The sequence below is a fragment of the Pelophylax lessonae genome (genome assembly GCF_965119305.1).
Source record: "Pelophylax lessonae genome assembly, chromosome: 13".
In the NCBI taxonomy this organism is placed as follows: domain Eukaryota; kingdom Metazoa; phylum Chordata; class Amphibia; order Anura; family Ranidae; genus Pelophylax; species Pelophylax lessonae.
In genome coordinates this window covers 15285444-15298056 of record NC_138780.1, presented here as the reverse complement: position 1 = coordinate 15298056, position 12613 = coordinate 15285444, and the positions used below count along the sequence as shown (strand labels likewise).

Below are 12613 nucleotides of genomic sequence, written 5' to 3'. Positions count from 1 at the left end.
TAAATAAAATCACAATAAGCGTATTTTTATTGATTTGCGCAAAAGTTATTGCGTTTACTAACAAAGGGAAAGATTTTGGTCATTTTTGGTGTTTTTTTTTTTTTTAACGAGCAATGGCGGCGATCTGCGATTTTTTTTGCGGGACTGCGACATTGCGGCGGACAGATCAGACCCTTGACGGACATTTTTGACACTTTTGGGGGGTACCAGTGACATTACGGCAGTAATCAGTGCTATAAATATGCATTGTTACTGTAAAAATGACACTGCCGCCGCTCCTCCCCTGGCCCGACTCCCGCTGTGAATGAAAACAGCGGGAGCGCGCCTCCGGCGGCGCGCGAGCGCCGCCTACAGGGGGAGGAGTCCAGTGACGTAGGTCTACGTCGCTGGACGATAACGAGCCACTGTGCCGCAGTAGAGGCACAGTGGCCGGAGTTAAAGTGGTTAAAGTTCATGTGTGTAAAGGCAGGCGTCCCAATACTTTTGATAAAATAGTGTACTAGAAATGAAGAAGTAGGTATATGTAAACCATCAATATGTTGTAACAAGTGTATAGTGTCACGTATGTATGTAGGTAACCTCGTAACATGTGGCCTAAGGTGCCCATCCACCATTTGACTTCATATTTTGGTGATAGACCCATTGCCTGATACAATGGGACGTCAGGGAGGTGAAGTAAATTTTTTAATGGAGTTTGGGTAGGGCATAAAAAGTGGGTCAGCATGGGTAACGCGTATTTGTATGAATTCCCATTGGTCCTTAGAAATTATGCCATTGCCATATGCTGAATCGACAAATTTGTAACAGTCATCATGGATTTTATTGATATGACTATTGGTAATGGGGGTGATACCATTTTTTGTTGTATAAAATTTTGCCACTAGTCGTCTACAGTTTGATGGACAGTGTTATTCATCCCACTTCCCCTGAGCCCAGGTTGTCCTGGAACCGCCCCCCAGAGTCAGGTTCAGGTTCTTCCATTACTTGCATGTAAAAAGTACATTTAATGATTTATTAAGGAGTACAGAGCGTTTGAGTTTGCTATGTCTGCCTATAGTTCAGCATTAGAGAATCTCACTTAAAAACAGCTAGAATAAGCACGTAAAAGTGTCTTTCTAATAGCTTCTACCAGCAGTCACAGGGAGAAGGTAAGGTCAGCACTAGGAACGTGCCAGTGTTTTTTTTTTTTTTTTGCTGTCAGTCTAACCATGTAAACATGCTTAAAGTAGGGTAGAGCAGATGACTTTGGCTGTCCAACCAGGAGGTTGGAGGCGGGGCTTTGACCAAGGTATATGTGTTAATTACAGGAGAGAAAAGTGAGGTCACTAAACTGGCTTTGGGTTTTTTTTTTTTTTTTTTTGGGGGGGGATCACAAAGTTGGCTGAACAGAGCTACAAATCATATTTCAGTTCCTTCATTCCAGTTTATGGCATTACAGTGTCTGCTTACCATAGTCGGGGGTGAAGTTATAATTTGGCTGTAAAGTCTTCTCATGGGTCTACTGTGCAGGGACCAGCCAGCTCATAAACCGTGTTGTAGTTATCTTCACTCTTAAAACAAAGAAAAAGAAAGGTATCAGGGGGGGGCAGTAACAGGATGGAGACTGGAGAGGGCGCACCAGCTTAGAGCATTATCTCTAAAACCATTTATTCAAGAGCACATTAATAAATCTACTCCCAGACGTCCAGACTGACAAGGCGTACCAGAATAATATCATCAGTTTGTCCATTCTGCTTTCCTTTGGGCTTGGGAGGACTTCATCAAAGATCCAAATCTCTTACACGTTTCGAGGGCTGTGCCCTCTTCCTCAGAACCAGTTTTCATCAGTTTTAGCTCTGAGGAAGAGGGCATAGCCCTCGAAAAATGTTAGCTATTTTGGTTCTTTGATGAGGTCTTCCCAAGCCCAGGAGCAAGTGGAGTGCCTATCAGTGCCGCTTCATCCTAATCAGTGAAGCCTCATCATTACCCATCAGTGCCGCCTCAATAGTGCCCATCAGTGCCGCCTCATCCTCATCAGTGCAGCCTCATAAGTGCCCATCAGAGCTGCCTCATCCTCATCAGTGCCCATCAGTGCAGCCTCATCAGTAACCATCAGTGCCGCCTCGTCCTCATCAGTGCCCATCAGTGAAGCCTCATCAGTACCCATCAGTGCTGCCTCATCCTAATCAGTGCCTATCAGTGCAGCCTCACCCTAATCAGTGCCCATCAGTGCAGCCTCATCGGTACCCATCAGTGCCCCCTCGTCCTCATCAGTACCCATCAGTGCAGCCTCATCAGTACCGCCTCATCCTCATCCTAATCAGTGCTCATCAGTGCAGCCTCATCCTAATCAGTGCCCATCAGTACAGCCTCATCCTCATCAGTGCAGCCTCATCACTACTCATCAGTGCCCATCAGTGCAGCCTCATCAGTACCCCTCATTGGCATTAGTGCCCATCAGTGCAGCCTCATCCTAATCAGTGCCCATTAGTGCAGCCTCGTCCTAATCAGTGCCCATCAGTACAGCCTCATCCTCATCAGTGCAGCCTCATCACTACACATCAGTGCTGCCTCATCAGTGCCCATCCGTGCCGCCTCATCCCCATCAGTGCCCATCAGTGCAGCCTCATCAGTGCCACCTCATCTTCATCAGTGCAGCCTCATTAGTGCCCATCAGTGCTGCCTCATCCTCATCAGTGCCCAACAGTGCAGCCTCATCAGTACCCATCAGTGCCACCTCATCCTCATCAGTGCCCATCAGCGCGGCCTCATCAGTGCCCATCAGTGCTACCTCATCCTAATCAGTGCCCATTAGTGCAGCCTCATCCTAATCAGTACTCATGGGTCGAAGAAATTAGTTTTAGAAAGAAATTAATGAACATGCTCAAAGAGATAACTTCATATCAGAATCCCTTATCACATTAGAGGACCAACTCCCCATCAAAGCCCCATTTCAGGTCAGAAGCTCCCCTTGCACATCAGAGGTCCCCCCCCCCCCCCAGCATATCCAAATCACCTTTCCCCCCTGAAAATCCACAGCCCTCCCCTGAACATCAGAGATTCCCCCTTCACATTAGAGTCCACAGTCCATCTATGCTGCCCTACAATATTTACCACCATGGCACAGGGCTGGAGCAGGTCTGGATAGCAGGCTGGAGTTGGAGCAGGTTCTTCTCTGAATGCTGGAGTGATCCTGGATGCTACCACCCGAGGACAAGGGGCGGGCAGGCGGGAAAGTTGCCCTGGGCGCAGTGAAGCAAAGGGACAACAAATTGATGCAGGGTGGTACACTAATTCTATGGCATGTATTAATATTGGGTTAGCTGGCACAATTCTGAAACCTTGGAAATGGACAACCCTGTCCCAGTACTGACTACCCTGGAACTGCATTATGCTTTTCCATGATGCGGTTGGGCCGGATACCAGTGCCATAGCATGGAATGGCGCAATGTGTATGGCTGCTCAGCCAGGGCTGCTGTTAGAAATCATGGGGCCCCGTACACCCTAGCTGACAGGAACAGTGAACCAAGCATAACAAGTTGCTCCAGCTGCACGAACATACCACTCATTTATGCAACCAGAATACCTGTCAGACTGACCCTTTAATTATGTTTTTTTATTATTTTTTAACTTTAGTTATTTTTTACATTTCTGGAAAAGCCCTGTGGGGGTTGGTGAAATATCAGGAGTCTAAACAGACACCCAACATCTCGCTTTTGAGAAAGAGATTGAGGACCCTTATTCCTCAATCCTCTGTCTGCAGCCTCAGCTGCAGAGTGAATGATCAGGAAGCACTTTGTACAGAAACTTCCTGTTCATTCACAAATTGAAGAATTGTAAACACAGGTAGGGCCACAAGGAGATTGGTTCCAGTAATTGTGCCCACTCCTGCTGCTCTGGGCCCCCCTGCTGAACTTATGGGGCCTGGGCCCTGTACAGGAGGGAAGGTGCTACCCCCCTTATTAGCAGCCCTGCACTCAGCACCATTGGTTGTTATGGTGCTGGTGGCCGGCCCACCTGCACCATGGACATATAAAGAACAAGATCCTGCAGGTCAAGTAAGCCCTAGTAGAGGAACAGATATGGCCACCTGGGCCTTAGTTTGGAGACTCCAGCCGGACTCTATCCAATATGAAAGGAAAAGTTTTGACCTTAGTTATACTTTAATGCAGTATTCGAAGGGCCAGTAATCAGGGAACCTTTTTAGGGGGATTGTGGGTACATTGATGATATATAAGAGAAATTGCAGGAGGGCAGGTGCTACCCCCTTATTAGCAGATCTGCACTCAGCACCATTGGTTGTTATGGTGCTGGTGGCCGGCCCACCTGCACCATGGACATTGAAAGAACAAGGTCCTGCAGGTCAAGTAAACCCTTGGGGAGGAACAGATATGGCCACCTGGGCCTTAGTTTGGAGACTCCAGCCGGACTCTATCCAATATGAAAGGAAAAGTTTTGACCTTAGTTATACTTTAATGCAATATTCGAAGGGCCAGTAATCAGGGAACCTTTTTAGGGGGATTGTGGGTACATTGACGATATATAAGAGAAGTTGCATCTCCATTAGCTGTGTTCATAACACCCATCACGTGAAGAATAGAAAAAACTATGTGATCGCTAAATATATCTCATTGGGAGACTAGATTCCCACTTGTAATCCATACTAGTTATCTCTTCTGAAAGGCCAAGGGAATTTAAATTATCTTATTGTGCTAGATAAAAAGTCAACAACCAAGCCTTATTTGCCCCTAGTGCCATATATATTGCGTACCTTTTTCCTCTTGACATTGTCATAAACCGTGGTCACTTGCTTCACGGGCTCTGAAGGAACTTGAATCGGACTTGTCGTACTTAACTGGAAATAGATTGACATATCCTCAATGTATCTTTAACAGGTTGGCAATTACCCAACAAGTTGGCACTCGCACCTCATAAAAACCTTCATACCTCTTTTTTGTAGACTACCGCGTAAACTGTGTTTGGACCTTGAGTGGCTACAGTCTCCGATGCTGGATTTGGCGGAGGAGGCAGTCGTGAAGGACATCGTGACTGTATGTGGTGTTTACCTTAAAAAAGTAAGCACATTGGATGTATCCGTTCTGATTGGTCAAAAGTTTAGCCTAACCCTGTGAGTCTTCCAATATTCTGATTGTTAACCCTGGAAATGTTCTACTTCAAAAGTTGGCTACAGAGTGGCTTGTCCAATGATTCAAGGGAAAGTCCCAATTCTTAGGTTATATTAGGACTTTTCTGGTACAGCTGCACCAAAAAAAAAGTGCCAAACAAAAGATCAAAGAGTCCAGTAATGATCTGTTAGCTCATTAAGTGACCATGAAAAGGATGACATTTTTGCACCTTTAAAACCCTGAGGGGGGTGGAGATCTTTGAGCCCCTGAAATGTGTTGGTTGCCTGTTTTCCTTTCCATGGTCTTTAACAGCCGATAAATAATTTTTCACAATTTTTGGACTTAATTTTTGAATCATTAGCTTGGCGTTTTTTTGGTGCAACTGTATTTGGACTACTCAACTTGGGCGACCCTTTTTGTTGTGAAGAGCTGCCAAACCCAAGCCATTTGGCTCCACTAAGGACTTTTTACCGGTAGAGAATTCAGTGTCTCACCTTCACCCTATCTCTAATTCTTAGGCAGGTTGTAAGTTCATCAAGACTTCTTAACCACTTGCCGACTGCCTAACGCCGATCTACGTCGGCAGTCAGCCCCTCACAGGCAAAGTGACGTAGGGCTACGTCACTAGCTTGTGAGGGTCTAGGGAGCGAGCGCGCGCCCCCGGAGGCGCGCTCCCTCTCCCGCGTGGTCACGGACCCCCCCCGCGCGTGTGACCGGCGGACCCGATGTCCGCCGGTCACTCGGCGATCGGCGGGGGAGAGGGAGAAAGTCAGGCGGCTTGTGTAAACAAGCCACCTGTCATTCTCCTCGGTGTAAAAACACTGATCACACGGATCTACTATGTAGATCCGTTGATCAGTGTCCTTACAGCTCAAGCCACAGCCAATCACAGTAGAAAGCACGCCCCTAGGGACACACACAGCCCCTCCCTCCCAAATAAAGTTAACCCCTTCACTACCAGTGTATTTTTACAGTAACAGTGCATATGTATAGCACTGATTACTGTAGAAATGTCACTGGTAACCCCAAAAGTGTCAAAAATGTCAGTCAAGGGTCCGATCTGTCCGCTCCAATGTCGCAGTACCGCAAAAAAAATCGCAGATCGCCGCCATTACGCGTTAAAAAAAAAAACAACAAAAATGACAGAAATCTTTCCCTTTGTTAGTAAACGCGATAACTTTTGCGCAAACCAATCAAAATACGCTAATTGTGATTTTTTGTACCAAACATAAGTAGCAGAAAACAAATTGTCCAAAAATAAAAAAATAATTTGATTTTTACATTTTTTGGGGGGAATTTCATATAAAAAAATGTTAAAAATATTGTTATTTTTTGTTTATAGCGCAAAAAGTAAAAATCGCACAGGTGATCAAATACCACCAAAAGAAAGCTCTGTTTGTGGGAAAAAAAGGACGTAAATTTCGTTTGGGTTTGGCGTCGCACGACCGCGCAATTTTCAGTTAAATTCGCACAGCGCCGAATCGCAAAAAGTGGCCCAGACGTAAGACAGCAAAATCCTCCGGTGGTAAAGTGGTTAAAGTTTTCTAATCTTGAGATTGGAAATACTGAAAGTCAGTCATCAAATTTTCTGGACTGAACAAGAAAACTGTTATTTATGTAACAGTGTAACATGCACTTACCTATTTTTTGATTGAGTAGTTTTCTTATCAAGAATCCCACAATCACAATGATGGTGACCACAGCAAGCGAACCAATTATAAAATATTTAGGGTCCAAAATTTTTACTGGAGCTAAAAAACATAAAATTATAAAAAGCAGATTATGGATTTACCAAGAATGCACACCACACAATAAATAAATATATATATATATATATATATATATATATATATATATATATATATATATATATATATACAGGGCTTTTTTTCTCAGAAAAAAGGTGCAGGAACTCAACCACTACCCTGTGTTTACAAGTGATAGCGGTGAGCAAGGAACAGAGGTTCTGAGCCAAAGGTGGTGGAACTGAGTTCCTCCAAGTTCCAGCTGAAAAAAAGCCCTGTATATATATATATATATATATATATATATATATATATATACATACATATATATATATATATATATATATATATATACTGTATATATATAAAAGTTGTAAGGACAACCTAGAAAATATGCCATGCAGCAGATATTTTGTGGACACCTGACCAACATGCCTATTTGAGATGGATGGACATCCAATTCCAAAACCATGGCCATTATTATGGACTTGACCTCCCTTTGTGGCTATAACATCCTCCGCTCTTCTGGGAAGGTGTTCCACAAGATGATTTCAGCATGTGTCTGGGGAAATTTGTGTCTTTTTCAGCCAAAAGGACATTTGTGACCTGGCTCAAAAATGGCCTTCCAAATCATCATTCTCATTGATCCAGTTCCTGGTTTATCTAGTAGCAGTTAGTCACATTCAACTGGATTTGTACTATAATGCTGAAGACGTTTCGTAGTTTCTCCAAGCCATGCCTTCCGTTTCAATGCACTGGAACCAAAAAAGTGGAGAAGCTACAATACATCTTCAACATTACAGAATAAGTTCAGCTGAATGCAACTAAGTACTACTAGAAATAAAATAGATACTCCAAACCATTATAGTTTATTTATAGAGCTTCCCGATGCTCACAGAACCGAAACGGATATCTATCGAAGTTCTTCCATTCACAATCCACCCTTTTCATTACTGATGATTTCAGATAAAGACTTATGCCTCGTAGCACACGCAACGATTGTTGGTCGTGAATTTTCGCCCAGCGTCCGATCGGCCGATTTTCGGCTTGTTAGTATGATGCTTCCGACAACCGACTGCGACTTTTCGGCCGAACAAAATCTGGTGTGCAGGCTATAAAATTTATGTTGGCCGTCAACACAACGGCCAATTTTTCGTCAGTCAGTACAGATTTCGGCAGACAAAAATCTGATGAGCAAGACTGGGCATGCTCAGAGAAGAAAAAACACACGGAAAGTAAACCAGAACATGACATCACTTCTGAAGTTGGTTTTTGTTGGCTGAGAAAATTCGGCTTAAGCCTCGTACACACGCAACGATTATAGGCCGACCGATCGGCTGTCTTTTGTCCAGTGTTGTTGTGTTGGTTGAAATGTGCTCTAGACTTGCACACGAATTTTCTCGGCCAACAAAAACCAACTTCAGAAGTCATATGCTGGTTTACTTTTCGTGTGTTTTTTCTGCTCAGAGCATGCCCGAAAAATCGGCCGTGCTGTTGACGGCCAACAAAAATTTTATAGCATGCACACCAGATTTTGTTCGGCCGAAAAGTCGCAGTTGGTTGTCGGAAGCATCATACTAACAAGCCGAAAATCGGCCGATCGGACGTTGGCCGAAAATTCACGGCCAACAATTGTTGCCTGTGTACGAGGCTTTACTCTTCACAAAGCCGTGAGCCTTAATGTTAATACCCCTGAAGCTGGCCATGAACAGCAAGATTTGCTTTTATAGAAGTTCAGAAAAATCGTTCATCAGAGCATTTGATCTTGCCATCAGCGAGTCAACTAATTGTGTTCAAACACCCCTAAAATATTGGCTAGACTTGCTACTTGAATGAAATCTTTCAGAAATGTATTCTCATGTTCTTGTTTTGTGCATTATGTCAATGGCCATTTGCGCACATTTGTACGTATTTTCGTCAGGCTTAAATTACTGCCCAAAAATGCAGATTTTTAAATTTTTTTCTTTTACTGAAGAATGCACGGCCCTCGTTTACGCGCCTGTGTGCAAAGGTACATTACAATGAATGGGCTGATTTTGAGCTCTGTAAAAAAAAAAAAAAAAAAAGCTTTTTTTAACCGCATTCGGACCGCCTGCTACAGAAATACTGCGGCAGGCTGGCCCTCCTGCGCGAACCGCCGTAGGTATGCGTCAGTTGTGCGACTGCAGCTAGGGGGCGAGCACGCGCCGCCCCCACTCAGCAGCGGGGACTCCGATGCACGGGGCAGGCAGCTCTGAATCCGATTGCCGCCTGACACCCGCGATCGCTCCCCACTGAGAGAGAAGAACGGTCGGCTGTTGTAAACACATCTGACCGTTCTTCTCTCTGAAATGATCACAGAGTGCCTGTGATCCTTCTATATAGGATCACATGTCTCTATGGTCATTTCACAAGCCAAACACAGCCGTCTGTCATTCTCCCTGACATGATCACAGAGACCATGCGATCCTTCTATATAGGATCACAGGTCTCTATGATACTTTCACAAGCCCTGCCCCCATACAGTTAGAAAACACTCCCCTAGGCTTACATTTAACCTCTTGATCACCCCTGGTGTTAACCCCTTCCCTGCCAGTGTCATTATTACAGTAACAGTGCCTATTTTAGCACTGATTACTGTAGTAATGTCACTGGTCCCCCCCCCCCCCCCAAAAGTGTCAAAAATGTCAGTCAAGGGTCCGATCTGTCCGCCGCAATGTCGCAGTCCCGCAAAAAAAAATCGCAGATCGCCGCCATTACTCGTTAAAAAAAAAACACCAAAAATTACATAAATCTTTCCCTTAGTTAGTAAACGCAATAACTTTTGCGCAAACCAATCAAAATACGCTTATTTTGATTTTTTTTTTTACCAAACATAGGTAGCAGAAAACAAATTGGCCAAAAATGTAAAAAAATTTAGATTTTTACATTTTTTATGGGGGGGAATTTCATATAAAAAAATGTGAAAAATATTGTTATTTTTTTCAAAATTTACGCTCTTTTTTTGTTTATAGCGCAAAAAGTAAAAATCGCACAGGTGATCAAATACCACCAAAAGAAAGCTCTGTTTGTGGGAAAAAAAGGACGTAAATTTCGTTTGGGTACGGCGTCGCACGACCGCGCAATTGTCAGTTAAAGTCGCACAGCGCCTAATCGCAAAAAGTGGCCTGGACGTAAGACAGCAAAATCCTCCGGTGGTAAAGTGGTTAAAGTAATGCAGTGCCAAATCGCAAAATATGGCCTGGTCATTAAGGGGGGCAAATCCTTCCGGGGCTGAAGTGGTTAAGCTGCAGTGTGCAAGAGGCCTAAGAAGGTCATAAGGGTTGTTTTAGCCTCGGTAAAAGGAATCCCCCGCCTCCACACACTTCTTTTTTTTTTTTTTGCTTTTTTTGTCTTATGAGAAGCGTAGGCGAGGTGAAAAGAGAGATCGTGCAAGATAAGTTACGAGGAAACTTTGTTAAGCATCTATATTGACCGCATTTTAATTCCAGGAAAACAACAACTCCCTTCCATTAAACTGAAGACGACAATTAGGGGGTCTATTTATTATTATTTTCACCTGAAAGTCACATTTTTTTGCTTTTTTTTGCATATATTTGCTTTTGAGTCAAATCAGTGAATCCTGTGTAGCACCCCCATAGTTGGGCTGATCAGGGCCGTTTTTTTCCTGGGGGGGTTCACCCTTGAATACCCAGAGAACAATAATTAGCACGCCTGCCACGCTGTGATAAATTGTGGTGTGTGTGTATTAGTGATCGACCGATATCGGTTTTTCGTTGCCGATACCGATATTTCGCCGATCGCATATCGGTATCTGCCGATATTGGCCGATATTTTCACACATGTAAAATTTTGCCAAAAAAACCCCCACAAAATTCGAAACAAATCTCTTAATAAACAAGTTAATCTTTATTTATTAACATTTTTAACATTAGGTGCTCGTTCTTCGCAACTGCACAAAAACTGATAGGAAAACTTCAATTGCAGGGACCTTTGCTTTGCATTTCATATCATCTGATTGTGCATTAATGCATAATAAAGTGCTGCAGTGGTGGACTCACTCACTGCAATATGTTTTAATTCACTACTGCAGTGCAGTCAGTGCAAAACTGGTAGAAAAAAAGCTAGGCAACAACAACAGCTACACAAAATACACATACATACACAGTGGATTGGATGGACTGGAAGACTAACTCTGCAGTAAGGCACTGACTGCAACTAATACAGTGCAGTCAGTGCAAAACTGCTAGAAAAAGAGCAAGGCAACAGCTACACATGTCAAAGTGGATTGGACTGGAGTCAGTGGAGGACTACCTCTGTCTGCAGTATGGCACTCACTGCAACTACTGCAGTCAGTGCAATACTGCTAGAAAAAAATCAAGGCAACAGCTAGACAGTGGACTGGATTGGAGTCACTGGACTACCTCTGCAGTAGGGCACTCACTGCAACTACAGCAGTCAGTGCAAAACTGCTAGAAAAAAAGCTAGGCAACAGCTAGACAGTGGATTGGACTCTTAGTAGTAGGGCACTGACTGCAACTACAGCAGTCAGTGCAAAACTGCTAGAAAAATGCTAGGCAACAGCTAGACAGTGGATTGGAGTCAGTGGACTACCTCTACAGTAGGGCACTCACTGCAACTACAGCAGTCAGTGCAGAACTGCTAGAAAAAAAAAGCTAGGTAACTGCTACACATTGGATTGGATTGGATTGGACTCTTAGCAGTAGGGCACTCACTGCAACTACAACAGTCAGTGCAAAACTGCTAGAAAAAAAGCTAGGCAACAGCTAGACAGTGGATTGGATTGGAGTCAGTGGACTACCTATGCAGTAGGGCACTCACTGCAACTACAGCAGTCAGTGCAAAACTGCTAGAAAAAAAGCTAGGCAACAACAACAGCTACACAAAATACACATACATTCACAGTGGATTGGACTGGACTGGAGTCCGTGGAAGACTAACTCTGCAGTAAGGCACTGACTGCAACTAATGCAGTGCAGTCAGGGCAAAACTGCTAGAAAAAGGGCAAGATGACAGCTACACATGTCACAGTGGATTGGACTGGAGTCAGTGGAGGACTACCTCTGTCTGCAGTGTGGCACTCACTGCAACTACTGCAGTCAGTGCAATACTGCTAGAAAAAAATCAAGGCAACAGCTAGACAGTGGATTGGATTGGAGTCACTGGACTACCTCTGCAGTAAGGCACTTAATGAAACTACAGCAGTCAGTGCAAAACTGCTAGAAAAAAGAGCTAGGCAACAGCTAGACATTGGATTGGACTCTTAGTAGGGCACTCACTGCAACTACTGCAGTCAGTGCAAAACTGCTAGAAAAAAAGCTAGGCAACAGCTAGACATTGGATTGGACTCTTAGCAGTAGGGCACTCACTGCAACTATTGCAATCAGTACAAAACTGCTAGAAAAAAAAGCTAGGCAACAGCTAGACAGTGGATTGGATTGGAGTCACTCAGTGGACTATCTCTGCAGTAAGGCACTCACTGCAACTACAGCAGTCAGTGCAAAACTGCTAGAAAAAAAAAGCTAGGCAACAGCTAGGCAGTGGATTGGAGTGGAGTGGAGTGGACACTACTCTTTTCAATACTCCCAGTTAAGTAGAACAATATTATAATGCAGAAAGCAGAACATTTCATCATGTCCATGGTGACCTGTTAAAGGTCTTCTGTTTTGTTCATACAATGCTGCCACTTCATAAACATGCTCAGGAGGAGTGGAGGACAGAGGAGCAGAAAGAGAGAGGTATCTTCTAGCATGGGAAGCAAGT

At 44.0% G+C, this 12613-nt stretch overlaps 1 protein-coding gene across 1 annotated transcript in view; it reads right to left on the bottom strand.

Annotated features, from left to right (window-relative positions):
- Nucleotides 1–1458: 1458 nt before the first annotated feature.
- Nucleotides 1459–12613, bottom strand: part of LOC309569093 (SLAM family member 6-like) — a gene marked incomplete at its 5' end in the record, with an annotated part of 34132 nt that continues 22977 nt past the window's right edge. Inside the window, 4 exons of the mRNA XM_082274857.1 lie at nucleotides 1459–1550; nucleotides 4751–4834; nucleotides 4927–5045; nucleotides 6746–6856. Coding sequence (XP_082130983.1) covers nucleotides 1491–1550; nucleotides 4751–4834; nucleotides 4927–5045; nucleotides 6746–6856 — 374 coding nt within the window. The 3' untranslated portion in view covers nucleotides 1459–1490. The remainder of the gene's footprint in view (nucleotides 1551–4750; nucleotides 4835–4926; nucleotides 5046–6745; nucleotides 6857–12613) is intronic.